Source organism: Panthera leo, chromosome D3 (assembly GCF_018350215.1).
Source record: "Panthera leo isolate Ple1 chromosome D3, P.leo_Ple1_pat1.1, whole genome shotgun sequence".
NCBI classification, from domain to species: Eukaryota; Metazoa; Chordata; class Mammalia; order Carnivora; family Felidae; genus Panthera; species Panthera leo.
Genome location: NC_056690.1, coordinates 5,508,268 through 5,526,231, shown reverse-complemented (window position 1 = coordinate 5,526,231; position 17,964 = coordinate 5,508,268). Strand labels below are relative to the sequence as shown.

General features: G+C 61.5%; 1 protein-coding gene across 25 annotated transcripts in view; it reads right to left on the bottom strand.

Annotated features, from left to right (window-relative positions):
* NCOR2 (nuclear receptor corepressor 2) overlaps positions 1-17,964 on the bottom strand; it is a 218,807-nt gene that overhangs the window by 116,149 nt on the left and 84,694 nt on the right. For all 25 annotated transcript variants that reach the window (XM_042910781.1, XM_042910758.1, XM_042910764.1 and 22 more), the window contains 3 exons: positions 16,060-16,239; positions 12,038-12,151; positions 2,017-2,073 (listed from right to left, as the gene is read on the bottom strand). In XM_042910781.1, the coding sequence (XP_042766715.1) occupies positions 2,017-2,073; positions 12,038-12,151; positions 16,060-16,239 (351 nt within the window). The remainder of the gene's footprint in view (positions 1-2,016; positions 2,074-12,037; positions 12,152-16,059; positions 16,240-17,964) is intronic.

The window sequence follows — 17,964 nt, the reverse complement described above, 5'->3', positions numbered from 1 at the left end:
CGAGGCATAGACACCCTGCTACAACCCGGACCAACCTCGGGGGCGTGAGGGGGAGTGAAAGAAGCCAGTCACAAGAGGCCACACAGTGTGTGAGTCCATTGATACGAGCTCTCCAGCAGGCAAGCCCGTAGGGACAGAAAGTAAGTTAGCGGTGGGAGGCGGGGACAGGAGAGGAACGGAAAGATAAGGAGGGGATAGCTAAGGACACTAAGTGCTTTCTCGGACGGTGAAACGTTCTGAACACCCACGAATATCCTAGAAAGTACTGAACTGCACACTTTTGAGAGAGAGAGAGAGAGGGAGAGAGAGAGGGAGAGGGAGAGGGGAAATCTTAGTCTCCACGCTCAGGCCAGAGCCCAAAGCAGGGCTCCATCTGGAGACCCCGGGATCATGACCTGAGCTGAAATCAAGAGTTGGATGCATAACCGACTGAGCTGCCCGGGCGCCCCTGTATACTTTAAACTGATGAATCGCATAGCACGTGAACATCTCAGTAAGGCTATTTTTTAAAAAACAAGGGTCTTGGGGCGCCTGGGTGGCTCAGTTGGTTGAGCGTCCGACTTCGGCTCAGGTCATGATTTCACGGTTTGTGGGTTCGACCCCACGTCGGGCTCTGTGCTGACAGCTCAGGGCCTGGAGCCTGCTTCTGATCCTGTGTCTCCCTCTCTCTCTGCCCCTCCCCTGCTCTCACATTGTCTCACTCTGTCTCTCAAAAATAAGTAAATGTAAAAAAAAAAAAAAGACAAAAAAAAACGAGGGTCCTAGAGACACCCCAGAAATCACACCCAACAGGGAAAGCAAGCCCCCCAAATGGAAGGGGAGCCTGCCACCCATCCCAGAGGGGCCCTAGGCCCTGCCCCCCTCGCCTCGGGAGCACCCTACTGCCTGCCTGGCCCTGCCCTCCGGGAGGACCTGAGGACCTGGGGCCACTCCCCGATTCGCAGTGGCCTGAGCGCAAGGACTCCAGGCCAGAGAGCAGCGGCCACCGAAGAAAAAGCCCCAGGAGCAAAGAGTTCAACCCTCTACGTGTTCACGGCCTCCGAGTGCAGGGCAAGGGTGTGCTACGTGAGCCTCACGGGGCATCATTTCACTGAACCGCCGCCCCCCCCCCCCCCCCCCGTCCCAAAGATCATGGTGTTCCCATTTCACAGAAGAGGAAACCGAGTCCTCTCTCCCCAAGGCCACTCAGCAAACACACGGTGGAGCCGAGTTTAAAATTAGGCTCCGAACGCGTAAGACCGTATCAGGCGGGAGCGTCCGCGTGCACGGGGACCCTCGCGGCCACCTTGTGTGCGTGCGTGTGTCCCTGCACGCCGCCCCAGTGGGGCGCTGACTGGGCCTGGGCAGCTGGGGCTCTGACCACTCCTCCTGGGCTGAGGTTTCCCACCAGCTGAGAGTGTCCACGTTCCCTCCATGTGTCTCTCTGGTGACACACGAAGGTGACAGAGGGCCTGAGAGAGGAGAGGCCCGGGGCCGGCTTCCCAGCCCTGCCACCCACATGGCATCTTCCCACCGGGCAAAGGCCACCGACCCCCGTCACACGGGTGCGAATACCAGCGAACGCTCAGCACTCACTGTCCATCAGGCACCCACGCTACGCGCTTCGCAAACGCTAACCCGGCCGATCCGCACTGCAGCCCCAGGGGACAGAGGTTACTATCCCCATCTCACAGACGGGGAAACCGAGCTTGGGTCCCCACGGCGATGAGCTGGCAGAGATCATCCGGCCCAGAGCAAGGCTTCCCACGCTGAGCTAGCCCGACGGGGGGGGGGGGGACTCCAGTGGGTCCTGGCCGCGGGACAGCCAGCTCCCCGCCTCCCCACCCCCCACCCGCCCCGCTATCGGCCAGTCCCCCTTATCAGAAGCGTCTATTTCCTGCCTCCCCAGGGGACCGGGCCGCCTTGGCAACAGCCGACTTCCTCCTTCCCCTCCACGCCCACCTGCCTCCCTGCCCACCTCTCCGGCCACCCCTGCCCAGAGCTGCCCCCCCCCGCACCCCCCCCTCCCCAGCTCACCAGCTCCACCTGAGGCCCCAGGCCTTCCAGAATCCGATGGGCGGCTTCAGCCTTCTTCTGCAGGGTGACGGGGAGGAGGAGAAATTAAAAAAAAAAAAAAAAAAAAAAAAAAAAAACAAAAAACAGAACAGATTATAAATAGAGGTCTCCGGAACAGCAGGCAGCTGCCCAGCCCAGCAGCCAATCCACGGCCCCGGGGTGGGGGGGCGGGGGGGGGAGGGGGCGCCAGGGTCCCCCCGCAAGCCCTCCCCACGCTGGAGACAAACAGAGGGGCCTCAATACCCCTGCGGCGTCCCTGGCAAGCCGGCCAAGTTTCGATTCCAACAGACGCACGGTGTTCTCCGTTGCCTGGCCCCCCCCAACCCTCAGGCCCAACCCCCGCCCGCCCCCCCCCCCCCCGGCCGGGGCACAGCGCTGTGGGCACGGCTCCCCGCCAGCAGGCCACTCCGCCAGGCCCAAGATGCCTTCCTTCACTTGGAAGCTGGCTGGGTGTCTGCGATTACCTCAGAGCTAGTGCGCCAGCCAGGGAGTGGGGGGGCGGGGGGGACACAGAGGCTCTCAGAGATACCCTTTCTAGGATTCTTGTATTTCACAATCATGTGACTATTTCTGAGCTGCCCTGGGGCCTCCCCGCCTCCCTCCCCACTCACAACCCAGGACTTATTAGGAAAACAGGAACATGTGGCAGAAAGTGCTCAGTGGCTGTGACTGCAGCAGGCTGGACCTCCGGCCCGGCCATGAAGGCGGACATTGTGCCTCCGCCAGGCCCCGCGGGCCCCCGGCCCGGGACCACCAGGGCCTGCTCTCGGGAGGCCCAGAGGATGGCCCGGGGCCAGGTGGGGGAAGGGGTGCGCAGAGAACCGCGGACCGCGGCTTCGGCGGGGTTTGCGTCGGGTCCGGGCCACCGCGTGCCACGCGAAGCGGGGTGCCCACGGCACGCACGTGGGAGACCTAAGTCCTCTCGCGGCCGGGAAAGGCCGGTGCTCCCGACTCAGCCAAACTCAGGGAGGCCATCCGGTATCCGGAGGGAGCCGGGCGGCCGAGCAAGTTACCTCTGACGATCCCCAAATCCAGACCCACTAAAAGAGGGTGACCCCGAGCCCCGGGGAACGTGGCTGACAACAGAATTCGAGGCGCAGGCTCCCGGTGTCGCGGCAGGGGGGAGGGGGGCCGGGAGCCAGCCGGCCCGCTCCCCCTCTCCTGGCTCCCCGTGACAGACAGACAGTGGGTGTGTAGGTGGGCTCAAGCTGGCACCTAGAACGAGCTCCGCCTAGAGCCCTGGGCCCAGCCCACCCATGAACAAGCCATGCTCTCAGCCCCCTTTGTGCACAGCCAAAACCCCGAGACCAGCAGCCTCAGCGTGTGGCTGGGGGCCAAAATATCAGGGGGCGATCTATCACTGTAACGACGGCCACTTTATCAGGGACCTGCTACGAGCCAAGCATTGAGCACAAAGCAGGCGTTATCAGTATTTAAGTCGCACCCAAACACAACGCGAGGCGCATAAATGACACGTCCCCGTTTAACATACTACGAAACTGAGGCACAGAAAGATCGTGTAAGGAAAAGGTCTTTCTCATCTCCGGACTCCGAGAAGAAAGAAAGACAAAGGTCAGGTCCCACGCAGGGCCACCCCTAAGCTTGGGACCAGTATGTCTGATGCTGGGGGACAGGTGTCCCTGCCCTGGCCGTACCTCAAAGCAAGAGAAAGTGTCACCATGCGGCTGAAGACGGGAGAATTCCTGAAGCAGGTCAAGTGAAGAAATGGGTAGGGGGTGGGGGAGGGATACATCAGCCCCCCAAACGCTTCCTGCGGGCCCACTCTGTATTAAGCACTGCGGCAGGGGCACCCGGGGGGCTCAGTCGGTTGAGCACCTGACTCCCGGCTTCAGCTCAGATCATGACCTCACATTTCGTGGGCTTGAGCCGCACATCGGTCGGGCTCCGCGCGGGCAGTGCAGAGCCTGCTTGGGATTCTCTCTCTCCCTCTCTCTGCCCCTCCCTGCTCGCTTGCTCTCTCTCGAAATGAAGAAATAACCTTGAAAAAAAAAATACAGAAAGAAAAATAAAGCACTGGGGCAAAACATGGAATGAATGAGACCCAGCCCCTGCCTGCAATAAACCGAAGTCTAACATTAGAGCAGCTGGTCAAGGACAGTGAGGACAGGGCTAGTCTGCTCGGGCAGAGAGAGGTACGTATGGTGCACAGGCAAGGCACAGCTTCTCCAGAAAGGTAACAGGAGGGATACATGAGGTGGGTTTTGATGGATGAATAGGAGTTTCTGTGCATTCCCGAGGTTCTGTGGGGATCAGCGGCAACTTCTCATCTAGATAAAAAAAAGAAATGCCAAAAGCAGGAAGGGCACGGCTGGAGGGGCCAGGCCACTAGCAACTGCCACATCACACAGGTAAGCAGGGGTCCTGGATCTGGGCCCAGTGCCCACGGCGGGAGCTCCAGAAGCCTGCGTCCTATGAACCGTAGCAGATTCCAGCTTCGACCACATCCTCGCTCTCAGGAACGCGGGCACCTAGAGAGGGGGGCTCCCGGCAGCCCCTGGAGAAGAGAGCAGGGAAGAGTCCCCTCCTAACCTGCCAAAGCCGCCTGGAACGCGGGGGAGCAGGCAGAGCGTGCTCCCAACACTTCCCCGGGCCCCACTGCTCGGCCCTCGGCAACCCTGGGGCCCTTTAAGGCACGACTCGGTCTCCGGAGGAGGGCACACCCACAGCTTACCCGAAGAAACCCTCCGTGAAACCGTCCCAGAGATGCCGCGGCACCGGAAAGGCTGGAGAGCGCGGCGCCCCGGAGCAAGCGCGTCACAGCCAGCTGGCCTGGGTTCAAGTCCGCTAACCGCGCGGCCTCGGGCGAGTCCCTCCACCTCCCTGGGCCTCAGCTTCCTCCTCTACAAGACGGGTCACAACGGCACCGCCTCAGGCAGCTGGAAGGAACGCTCCGAAACCAGGATCTGGCACACAGTAGGTGCCACAGAAGGGCTAGCTACGGACAGGAAGCACAGGGCCTCGGCTCGCACTCGGTGGCCCCGACACGCGCCAGGCAGAGGCTGCGACCCGGCAGGCCCTGAACCAGCACCCCCACCTCCTCGTGCCTCGCTGGGGGCGCTTCCTCTCCTCCCGCCACCACACCCCTGCTCCTGCCCCTGCTCCGTTCGGCCCAACCCCGCTTCTTGGCTCAGCCTGCAGGGGTGGAGTGGGAGGAATCGCTGGCCAGTTCACGGCGGGGGGGGGGGGGGGGGGGGCCGGAGGGAGGTCCTGCCTCTTGGGCTCTCCGGCCACAACCTGGCCACCGGCGGCAACGTCTAGGAGTCAGCTGTACTCTACAGTCGGCAAGCCGCTGCACTGACCTGGGCCTTAGTCTCCCCATCTGCAAAACGGCCACACTCACTCCAGGCACCAACCCCCCAGGACTTTTACAAGGACGTCCTGCAAGGAACCAAGTCTCTCTTAACGGACCCCTTCAAATGGGCCCCCCCCCCCCCGCCCCCAGCAAGGAGCACGGTGGGGAGCACAGGTGCGGGCCGTGGATTCAGCACCGCGCCAGAAGCTCCCTCCCGCCCCCTCGGCGGACAGCCTCTCCCCACCTTGACGACCGAAGCCAAACCCCTCAGAGGGTCCACGGGGCCCCCGCTGCGCCTGGCCTTTGGGAGGCCACTGCCGGCGGCTCCCGTGCGGAGGACAAACCCAGAAGCTCGGGCCAACAGGAAGGGAGGGGCAGGGGCTCTCACCAGACGTGGGGGCTCAGGTGAGGGTCTCGCTCGAGACCCCGCACTCCTGCAGGGGGCCCCGGGGTCCACGTGGCCACAGAGCCTGGGGGCTGTGCCTGGGTCACCTGCACAGAGAGGTGCACGCGAGCCCCGCCCACGTGGGCAACACCGCGCCTCCGTCTACAAAGGCGCAGACGTGCGCACACGTGGGTGCCACACAGGCCGACTCACACCCACGCCCACGGCCACATGCGCTAGGTGCGGGCACGTGCGTATCCGCGAAGTGTAAACGACCAACCACACACGCGCCCCAAGCACACCCACTTGCGCACATCTGCACAGGTCGCACAAGGGTGCCTGCGGAGGCGTGGGTGTGGAAATGCACAAAAACCGCGATAACGTCCCGTACGTGCACACGAGTCACAGCGACACGCACACACACGCGCGCACACACACCCCTCCTCTCGGGCAGGGGCTCGGAGCCTCACCCCACCACCCCCCTGCCACAGATCCCTGTTCTACCAGGCCCCAACCCCTTCGCGCGCAGTGGGGGCAGCGCCCACGCACCCACCCGCCCGGAAAGCCCGAGACCCCGGCGCCCCTCCCCCACCCCCCACGGGCCCACGTGCCAAGCCCGGCAGCGTTTCCGACCAGCACTTACCCCGGAAGTTGAGCACACACATCTGTACGCGGGGCCTCGACACGCTGCCCAGAGCGTTCACGGGGCGTGACGGGGGAGACGTGGCGGGGAGGCAGAATCCGTCCTAACGTACTCGTTAGGCCGACACTCTCTACGTGCAGAGGAGGAAACCTGGAGGAACTCTGGACCCCGGGAGTGGCAGGGATGGCCCGACCCGGACACGGCGCACGGAGGCGGGAGCCCGGCGCAGGTGTCCACGCTGGGGGCTGGACCAGAGCCAGCGCTCTGAAAGCCCTGAATCCCAACGCAGGATGGGCTGGGGGAGTCTGAAGCTGGGCATCGGGGCGCCTGGACCCCCAAAATGCTCTAGAAAATGCTTCCTGGTCTCAGCTACGGATACTCTCATCAGCATCATTACCGACAGCATTATCCGTTTCTGTCCTGCTCACCCCTAATCGTATTAGATGTTTATTTTCTTTCCATTTCTTTATTTTTAAAGTAGCCCAATGTGGGGCTTGAACTCACGGCCCCGAGATCAAGAGTCACGTGCTCTGCCGACTAAGCCAGCGAGGCGCCCCTAATCACGTTACATAAAAACCTTACTAGTAAGATGCCGGAAACGGGAGACGCGAGATGTGGCTCTTACTCTCTGGCTTCCTCGTCGCCCAGCGATGCACAGATAACCTCAGGTGTGCCCCACGGGCACGGTCTCGCACACACTCACATTCGTGCACGTGCACACAGTCACCCAGAGGGGTCCACCCACACACCCGTGTGCACCTATGTGCCTGCATGTGCTCGGCCCCCGTAAGTTCAGCCTCCCCACCATGTTCGGAACAGGTGGGGGTCGTCCGCCCTGGAAATGTCCTTCCGCCTTGTGCCGATAGTGCCCGTTTCTGCACACCTAGTTCAAGTCCTGCTTCCGCCGGGAAGCCTGCCTCAATTGCCCAGGGCCCCAAGTTCCTCTAGAGTCAGCCCCAGGCAAACTGGCGTTTATTTGTACGCCTCATGTGTTTGCTTTACCAGAACCCTGAAGCGTGGACATGATCCTAGACCCGTAGGCCTTACCTCCCGCCCCTCACACGCTCCCCTTGAAGATCAAAGGAGATCCTGTCCCTTTGCTGAGCCTTGGCTTGTGCTGTGACCCCCACACACCCGAACGCCCTCCTCCTCAGGGGTGAGGGCCCACCCACTGCTTCCAAGAAGCCTTTCCCAATCCTGGCCCACCACCCTCCCCCCTCCCCGCCTAGTCCTGCCCCCAGGGGCCTGCAGAAACACTGCCTCCTGCCCGCTCGGCATCTGTGTGCACCTGCCCGGCCCCGCCCACACAGGCAGCTCCTGGGAGGCAGGAAAAGCCTTGCTCAGCTGGCTCCCGCTGTGCGTGCTGGGCGCCTCATCCATGTGCCCCGAATGGATAATGAGCCAGAGTCCAAGACGCAGAAAAGCCAGGCAGGCCGTGCCCGGCAGGGAAGCTGCGTTTTCCAGCCGGCAAGGCATTTAGAGACAGACCCTTGTCATCCACCTCTCAGAGGAACCAGCAGGAAAGGAAGGAGGATTAAAATTTAATCCTATTGATCCCCCAAGGGGCGGGAAGTTCTGGCTGCTCCTGCCAAAGGCAGCTGAGGGGCTTCCTGCCCACCCAGCCTCCAGGCCCTGAGGCTCAGCCCGCAGGGAGGAACCCCCCCCCCCAACCTCCACGCTAACCTCCACTGGGGCCAGGGACCAACCTCGGCACCCCCAAAACCAGACGACCCTTCCAGGGGGAAGTGTCTCCCCTCCCCTCTATCATCCTTCATTTATTCAAAAAATGTTTACTGAGTACCTACTATGTGCCAGGCACTGTTCCAGGTGCTGGGGAGACAAAGATCCCTGCCCTCACAGAACTTCTGCTTACGATAAGCAAAATGAACAATAAAATATGAACCACGCCCAGCTGAGGGGGAACAAGGGCAAAAGAGAAGCTCAAAGCCAGGAAGAGGAGACCCGTCTCTTGAAGCTTTTCAGGATTAAACAGAGAGACAAAATGGGCCTTGCTGAAAAGGGGAGGTTTGAGCAAACTGCTGAAGGAGCAAGTGAGCCTAGTGGGAAAAAGGAGCTCCAGGCAAAGGGCACAGCCAGTGCAAAGGCCCTGAGGCAGGAAGAACAAAGGCAGGTGGGGCTGGGGCAGAGTGGGAGCATAAATGAAGGGAGAAAAAGGGGAATCAGCGACAACGAGGGGCAAAATTCTGGGATCCACTCTGGGATCCACGGTGTGATGTGTGGGTGTGATTATGTCTCCCAGACCACAGAGTTAATGCCAGTGGGCCAAGGTCACCGCTGTGCATCGCTGCCTGGAACGGCGGTGGGCACAGAGCAAGTGTTCAATTACAGGGCTGCCGAATGGATGAATAAACGAACGAATGAAGAGAATGTGTCTAATGCCCCCAGAGAACCTGAACTTGCCCGGCAGGGGCCTGCTTTCAGCCCCCCGGGAGCTGGGGAGCCAGGGTTCAAGTCCTAAGCGGCCGCTCACTAGCTATGAGGCCTCGGGGAAATCACGGAGCGTCATGTAACCTAACCCAGCCACAGCTACACCACGAGGACATCGGAATGAAATCACGAATGTGGGCAGGAAGCCCCCAGCCTGGGGTGTGGGAGCAGACGGGGCAATGCCAGCACCCTGGGGCCCCATCGTGGTAATCACCAGCCCGGGGTGGGGGGCACAGGCTGCAAGTGCCTGCAAGTCCCAAGCTCTTCTTGGGAGAATCCCCCTCCCTGCATCTAGCCCTGGGAGTGGGGCAGCGGTCAGTCTCCAAGGGCAGGGCTGAGTCCCAGCCCTGACCACTCAGTATAGTCGGACCCCCCCCCCCCCACCCCACGCTGGGTATTGGCTGAGAAACGAGCATGTGACTCCAGCCAGCCAGTGAGCACCAGCCCTGGGACTGTTTCCTAAGTGCCCTGGGAGGTGGGGGCACCTCGAGCTGCAGCAGGCTTTCCGGCACGCGGGGAAAGCGGGGATGGGGACACAGAGCTCCCCGACATCTTATTTGAGGGCCTGGATCCACCCATACCTGAAATAACCAATTTCATGGTAATTTCATTACAAGACTCAATAGACCCCGTCCAGCCTCAACCAATTTGAGCTGAGTTTTTGTCTCTTGCATCCAAGAGTCTTGACTCACCAGACCCTTCCTGGTACGGCACTTTGCAGTTTACAAAGCCCCCCCAGCCACGATCTCGGTCACATCCAACCCTGTGACTTCAAGAACGCGGCCGGGACCCAGAGCAGCCAAAGACCCGAGACTAAAACAAATGGCCCAGCTCATCCGGGTGGCGGCCGGCCTGGGATCCAAGCCCCCCCTCCTCTCCCCCCCCCCCCCCCCCCCCCCCTCCGCCTGCCCACTCACACAGAAGCTGCAGAAAACCTGAACCCTGGACAGAAGGAGGCGGCAATTCTGGCAGGGAGACCATCCTGGCTAAGAACCGGGAGGGGGTGTGTGAATTGCTCTTGGGGGAGGGAAGTGCTGGGCTGAGGAGCCAAAGACCCATGGGATCTGCAGCCACAGCTCTTTGGGGAGAACCTGGTGTGACCTGAAGGACAAACCCCAGGGAAAGGCGGGCCAGGCTTCCCACGGGGGCACCAAAGGCCTGTGCCTCTGCGTTCGCCCGGTCCCGGAGGGCTCGGGGCTGCAGCCTGCTGGAGTGCCAGCCCCTGGCAAGGACCAAGGGCAGTGTGGTGACATCCTGAGCAGAGCCACCAACTTGCCTCCACAGCTGCTGGAGAGAAGCACGCCTGCCCTGTCACCCGAGGATCGGAGGGCGGGGGGGTGGGGGTGGGGGGGTTGGCGGTAGGCAGGGGAGCCGCCTGGGGCGACACGCGGGAGCCCTGCCCCAGTCCTCCCCACCACAGGCTCTTGGAGTCGGCTCAGTCCTGACTCTGATTCCCAGCCACAACGCTCACTTGCTGTGCAACCTCAAGAAGTTCACCTTCCCTCTCTGGGCCCCGATTTCTTAATGAGTAAAATGGAGAGAGTGCCTGTTTGGTACAGATCTTGTGGGAATTAAGTGAAATCCTGCAAAACATAAACAATCACCAGAAAAGAAGCATGGCCACAACAAACACCAAACAGCAGTCGCTCACCGCCAGGCGTTGCTCTAAGGGCGCTACATGAGGAGCTCATTCGATTCCCACGCCGCCGTGCAAGGAAGGTGCCGGAACCATCATCGCTTTGCAGTGAGCCACAGGGAGGTTTAAGTAACTTGCCCAAGGTCACCCGGCCAAGGCGTGATAAAGATGCGACGTGAACCCACGGGCACCCAGCTAAAGCATACATGACCCCTCAGCGCCCCCATCGTCTTGTGACGGGGCCAGGGTACGGGAGGGCGACCGGCCCGGCAAGGCCCAGCACGCAGCTCTGGGCCCCCAGCAGGCTCAGTCTCGGCCCGTATCTGTTGCTGCCTCAACAGGCGGAAGCATAGCCAATCCAACTGATCCAGGGGTTCCTGCCCTGGAGCTACGGCCACGGGCACCAAGCACAGGCTCCCAGGCTCCAGAGCAGCCCCCTGGCCCCAGTACCCTCCTGGCCCAGCACCCGGGCAGAGCCTATCGCACAGACGGCTGGGAAAGATGGCCAGGACCCCTGGGCGGGAGTGGGGGCCCAGAGGAGACGAGGCAGGGAGACGAGGTACCCCATCTGTCACACTACACTGTGTAACCTCAAGACAAGGAACGGGTCCCTCTCTGGGCCTCAGTTTCCTCATCTGCAAAATAAGGGAGGCAACTCACATCCACAGGCCCCGAGTACACGTGCAAAGAGTCGACTCTAAATCGTGGAAGCTGAGTTCTCGCTGGCTTGATTGGGATGACAATGAGCTCAGCACCTCACCAGACACCGGGTTCCACTTCAGGGCACCTCGGGCCCCGCAGACACTGCTCTGGTGCCCTAAGCCACTCCCCCAAGACTGGGCCCCCTCCCATCACCAAGCACCGCCCCTCCACATCCCCAGGAGCCCCCTCAGCCTGCTACAGACCCTGTGTTCTACGATGCCAAAGGCCCCTTCCAGGCCTCAACGTCCGCAGAGGCCAGCGCTCACGATCTAGGACCTGATGGCCCCCAGGTTCAAGTCCCAGGTCCACCACTTTCTAGCTGTGTGGCTCTGGACAAGTCACCTAGTGTCTCTGGGCCTCAGTTTCTCCCTGTGTTAAATGGAAACGGTCGCTGTACCCACCCTCCCAGGACTGCTACGTAAAGAACCTGGCCCGCTGCATGTAAGGAGCCGTTCGCTTAACGTTTGCCGTTATCGTCCGTAACAATAACATCAGTATCGTCTTCCCCGCGACAGGAATTTCTCCGGCACGAATGCCAAGCCGCTTGCCCAATCCTTCCCACCTCAGCCTTCCAATCAACTGGCCCCTGAGGCCCTCCCCCAACCTGGCATCTACACTTCCACACCGCATCCCACAGGCCAGCCGCGGTCCACGCCGGGCCGCCCCGTCCGCTCCCGCTCAGGCCCGTGTGTGCGCGTGGGAGACGGCAGAGGTCCCCGTTTCTCAGACGGGAACGCTGAGGCCCGGGGAGAGAGCCAGGCCCCTCGCGGCGACACCCGCACCCCACCCGGAGGCCGGCCCAGGGCAGGCAGGAGAGCAGGGAGTCGGGGCGCCTCGGGCCGGGGCAGGGCGTACCCGGTTCTCGTCGTAGATGATCTGCACCAGGCTGCGATGCTTCGACTCGATGGGCGGCGGCGACACGGGCTTCTCGGGCTCCGGGGGCTTGGCAGCCTCCTCCTCCAGCTGTTGCTGTGGCAAAGGGGAGAGCGCAGCGGTGAGCGGCCTGGCAGGCGGAAGGCGCACTGCAGCACCCCCATGGCGGAGGGCGGCCCCGCGGCCCCGGCAGGCGGCAGGCCCCGCGGACTCGCACAGGAAGTCAGGCTGCTAACCACTTCCTCTGAGTCACCCACCAGGGGACTCCGGGCCCTGCAGAGGCCCCCAGCTCAGCAGGGAAGGGCCCACCCCAGGCTCTGGGCCGTGCGGCCGGCCGTCCTGGGTTCGAATCCCACTCTGTCGACTTACGAGCCAGGTGAGCAAAAGCGAGCAGCTCCTGGACCTTGATGCGCTGCGGTCTCCTTATCTGTAAAACGGGGCTCAGCTCCAGGCCTCCCTGACAAGTTACCGCATGGGCGAGCATGGATGGGGGGGGGGGGGGCCACGAAAAGCCGGCGGCTACCCTCCATTATCCGCCCTACAAGTACCATTGGCATCAGGAGAGGCCGTGCGGACTCCAGAGCCAAAGTGTGCAGCCTGGAGCCCTATTTCTACACTTGCCGAGTCGGTAACTCCTGAACTTCTCTGTTCAGCGGGGAAAATGAAACCTCCACCCTAGAGGGCTGGTACGAGGGTTCAACGCCCCCAGCAACGCACCCAGCACCTAACAGGCAGCTTCTGACCCTCGTCTGCCTCGCGGCCTCTGTACCAGACCGTCCTCCTCCAAACGCCGTAAAGGACGTCCCTTCGTGCCGCTGTCTACTTTGTACCGAAAAGGAAAAGTAAAGACCAGAGAGCCTAAGACACCGGCCCAGGGTCACACAGAAGACCGATGCCCAGGTGTGTGCCATCTGAGAACATCCCGAGTGAGAACAGACACGCTCTCCGCTCATGACGCACGGCCTGCCCACGACCGCGGAGCAAACCGCCGTGAAGTCAAAAAGGCAGCCAAGAGAAGAGCACGCGGAAAGAGCCGGAAAATCCAGTCCTGGCTCCTGCCGGCACCAAGGCCTGGCTGGTAGGGCCACGCTGCCTTAGCCCCACAGTGACCCCTGGCAGTAGCTTCCAGAAGGGCAGTCAGCATCTGACAGAACAGAGAAATCCCCCTGCAAAAAGTGCAAAAAACCAAACCAAAACAAAAAACAACGAAGCAAAGAAATGGAAGAAGCACACTGCCAGAAAGGGCAGGCAGAAAGCAGACTGTCTCCCTTTCGCGAAGCTGGTCCTCCCTGAGGCACCGATGAGAAACCGCCTGAGACGCACAGAGACCCTGGCGATGCAGAGCTCCACCGGGGCCGGGGTTCAAACCTCGCTCCAACAGCAGCTCTGTGGCCTTGGGCAAGTCACCACACCTCTCTGACCCTCAGTGTCTTCCTCAGAGAGGGCGGGGGGGGGGGGGGGGGGGAGCGGCGCCCACCCCGTAAGGCTGCTCGAGGATCAAAGAGCACGTGCATAAAGAGGGCTTTGTCTACACAGCCTGATAAACACCGGCTACCGAAGGCAAACCAAACCACAGAGAGACCCCTTCTGCCCATCGGGATGGCGTAAACGCCAACAGAAACGCGGAGAAAAACAAGTGTTGGGAGGACAAAAAAGACGGGGACCTCCGTGCACCGGGGGCCAGAAGGTAAAAGGGGGCAGGTGCTCAAAATGTTACACGCGGGGTTACCAGGCGCCCCAGCAATTGCGCCCCTGCGCACGGAGCCGAGAGAACGCGCAGAGCAGCTCACACAGAAATGCGAACACGAGCGGTCACGGCAGCTCTGTCGGCCGCGGCCAAGAGGCACGAACAGCCCCACGTCCATCGCCACGTGACTGGATGCACAGAACGCGGTCCATCCACACAGTGGATGCGACTTGGCCTTGAAAAGGAACGAAGGGGCGCTGGGCGGGCTCGGTCGCTGGAGCGTGTGACACCATCTCGGAGTCACGACTTCAAGCCGCGTGTGGGACTTGGAAGTCACTTGAAAAACGAAGAAAAAGGGGAAGAAAGGAAGGCAGCGCAGACACCTGCGATGCGTTATAGGATTCCGCTAACACGAAACACCGAGAACGGGTAAACCCGTAAAGACAGAAACGCAGATCAGAGGCCGGTGGGAGAGCAGGGAATACGGAATGACAGCTAACGGGCACGGGGCCTCCTTGACAGGAGATGGAAATGCCCCGAAACCAGACAGAAGGGGTGGTGGCCCAACACCGTGCAGGTGCTAAACGACAGTGAATCGTTCGCTTTAAAACGTTCTGTGGATTTCAGTTAAAAAAAAAGAAAACCGTCAAGGGCTGCGCTGGGCTGCCTGGCTTCCAGCCACAGTCACAGACGCGTGCACACGACCCCCAGCTATAGCCCCGTCCCAAAGCCAGGCCGGGAGGGACCAAAGGGGCCCGTACTCTCCCCCGGCCCGTGCAAATGCGGCCTGACCCCGACCAGCGCCCGGCCCCCCCTCGGGACGCCTGAGCCAGCATCTTGCAGACCCACGTACTGTCCCGCGGGTCAGGCACACCTTGCTCACCCTTAATGAGCAGCCCAGCCTCAGGACGTCCCCAAGTCCCCGCTCTTCCGTGTAAGCACCCGTCCTGATGCCCTTGGGAATCCGTCAACAGCCCGTACAGCCATCCAACCCTGCTTACGCGGCCCCGAACTGGCCTGACTCAGGGCCTGTGGCTGCCGGGGCGGCCCTTGACCCTACCTGGAGCCCAGACTTCCTTACCTAGAGGCCATGAAGTGGGACCCTGCTTCTCCCAGGAGAAACCCAGATGCTTCTCGGGGTCAAGCCGGTGTCACAGTGGCCCAATCAGCAGTTTCTAACGAGCACCTACGATGCACCAGCACTGCCAGGAGCACAGCAGGGAGCGGGGAGACGAGGACCCCGCTCACACCGCCGTGGCGGGGAGCCCACGGTGTAACAAAGCAGGAGAGGTCATCAAGAAGGGCGCCGGGGCACAACAGGGGTGGCAAACTTCTCCGGGGAAGGCCCCGGGAGTAGAGGCTTCATCCCCCAGCCACCCGGTGTCTGTCCTGACCACTCAGCTCTGACATCCTATCTCGAAAGCAGCCACTGACAACGTGTGACTTTGTGCCAGTAAAACTTTATTGACGAAAACAGGCATCAAGCCAGACTTTGGATTTGCTGGCCCCGGGAGAGAGGGTGGCTGGGGATGTGAGCTCCTACAAAGGCCTCCGCGGAGGGGGCGTCTGAGCAGAGACCGGAAGATACCAAAGGGAAGCACGGGAGGAGCGGGGAAAAGGCAGATCGTCAACTAAGCGTATACCGATTACTGTTAAAATTAAACTCTACAGTTAACATCCCAGATCTCTGTGCTAACTTTTCTTTGGTCTCCGGAGTTCCCGCGAGGATCGGTTTTCACGGCACGAGCCCGTCCCCTCCTCACAACCCCGCCACGTGCTGGCATGTCTGGGCCCATTTCACAGACAGGAAACCGAGGCTGGGGGACGTGACTGTTCCGAGGCAGGGCTGGGAGGCCCCGCCCGTCCCGATTCCAGAGCCCCGGCGAGAGGCAGGTTGCGAATGAGGAAAGAGAAGCTCAGAGCGCTTAACTGCCTGCCCGGGCAGCGCGCATCACTGGGAAGCGGCAGGAAGGAGATCAGGCCTCCGAGGGCCTGGCTGTGAATCCTGACCTCGCCCCCACCCCCGTGCTGGCCGGTACAAAGCCCGAGGCTTGTTTCCTTCAAACTACACGAAGCTAAAAGTTCAGCTCCTTGACCGCACCAACACGCGTCACACGTGACCAGCGGCTACCTTTGCGGACGGGACATTTCCGCCATCGCAGAAAGTTCCGTGGACAGCGGCGCGCCCCTCAAAGCGGCACTCTCACCCGGGGAACGTAGGGGCAAGGACACGAGCCGGCAGCGGGGCGGGCTCAGCACATGCTCCCACGCCTGTGCCCGGAGCTCCCGGGGGGCCACCCTCCCCAGGCGCCCGCACCTGCTTCTTCTTCAGCTTGGAGATCTGCTGCTCCACCATGGTGATCTCGCGGTCCACCCGGTCCATGTTCTGGATCAGCTCCTCCTTGGAGAGCCGCGGAGGTACAAGCTCCAACTCAGGGTCGGCGTGCGGCGGGCTGGGGGGAGACACGGGCTCCAGCTTGCCCGCCAGGCTGCGGTCCTGCGGCAGAGAGGACAGGAGCGCGGGGTCAGCACAAAGGGCACCCCGGCCGGCGCCCCCCCCCCCCGCCTCGCTCCCCAGGTTCCCAGCCACAGCGGACACCCGTCGCGACGGTCCCCACGTCCCAGACACAGGGTTGCTGACCACTGCCACCGGTGCACCCTGCCCAGCCCCCCGCCCGCTCCGCAAAGGTCAGATCCCTTGTCCTCCTGTAGGCCAGTTTTCACCACCCCCTCTTCCCACAAGACGCCCCCTCTCTTGCCCCACCTGCCTGCCGGTGTCCTCCCACCGAACCAGACTCCCCAAGGGTGAGCACCGAGACCCGCACGTCAAGACCCGCACGTCGGATCCCTGAAGGCGGGGCTTCAGCGGACCCTCCGTGGACGGTTATTCACAATACTCTGTCCGAACCGGCAACTTCACAGAAAGTTACATAGAGGGCAAGACTGCTTTTGTACCCCCTACCTGCCCCCCCCCCCCAAAACGGAAACCACAGGACAAGAGGCAGAGAGATCAGAGTCGCTGTCCGCAGTCGGGGACACTGTCTTGCTTTCACTGACTAGTATTTTTCTGCTTTTCCTTCTTTGAGGGTTACTCTTTGTGTACTAAAGCCGTTTTTAAAAAATATTTTTTTTAACGTTTATTTATTTTTGAGACAGAGGGAGACAGAGCATGAACGGGGGAGGGTCAGAGAGAGGGAGACACAGAATCTGAAACAGGCTCCAGGCTCTGAGTTGTCAGCACAGAGCCCGACGCGAGGCTCGAACTCACAGACCGCGCGAAATCACGACCTGAGCAGAGGTCGGCTGCTTAACCGACTGAGCCACCCAGGTGCCCCTAAAGCTGCTTTTAAAATTGGGTTAAACAAACGAGGGGATCCTTCATTGGGCTATTTGTTTGACGCTTCGTTCCACCAGCTGAAGTTTACTGAGCACCCAGTGTGCTGGGAGCATATGGGGGCGCGGGGGGAGGTTTAAAAACAAAACAAAACAAAACGCAGTCCTGACTCGAGCACTCACCTGCATGGCCCCAGGTTCAAATCCCAGTCCACTCGGCCCCCTCCCAGCCTTGTGACCACAGGCGGATCAAGTCTGCTTCTGGCCTCACTTTCCTCATCTGTACAATGGGACAATTCCCACCTCCCAGGCTGTTGTGAGACTGGGACCAGCGAAGAAGCACAAAGGGCTCAGCTCAGGCCCTGGCACACAAGTGCCTCCTGTGCAGTGGCTGAGACCCGTCCTGCCCCACAACCTGGGCTCCGGGCCCGTCAGCACAGGCGGAACCCAGCCCGCGCCCGGAGCCAGCCGCAAGGCCAAGCCGGCAGCTGCTGGCAGAGGAGGCCCCGGGAGGAGCTCCAGGCGGCTGCCTCCCCGCCCCCAGGCAGCTGCACCGGAGGACAGAGGACACATTATTCCCCAGGACAACTGCAGCCCCAGGGACTGCCAAGTGCTCCCCATCTCGGGACTAGCAGAGGCCGCTCTATCCTACATCCACGCCTCTCCCCCCTACAGACCCCCTTGGGCAAGGTCCACGGCCCACGGTTCTCAGGATGTCACTGGGTTTGCCTTCTGCCCCCGTTGTTCCCAACTGAGACATGGGGACAGCTGGCATCAGGACTCCCAGGCCTTCCACGCTCAGAACCTTCACGGGAAATGCAGAAAAGGCCCCAAGTCCCTCAACCACCTGGCCCCCACGCTGCTCAGGCCACCTCCACAGGGAAACCCC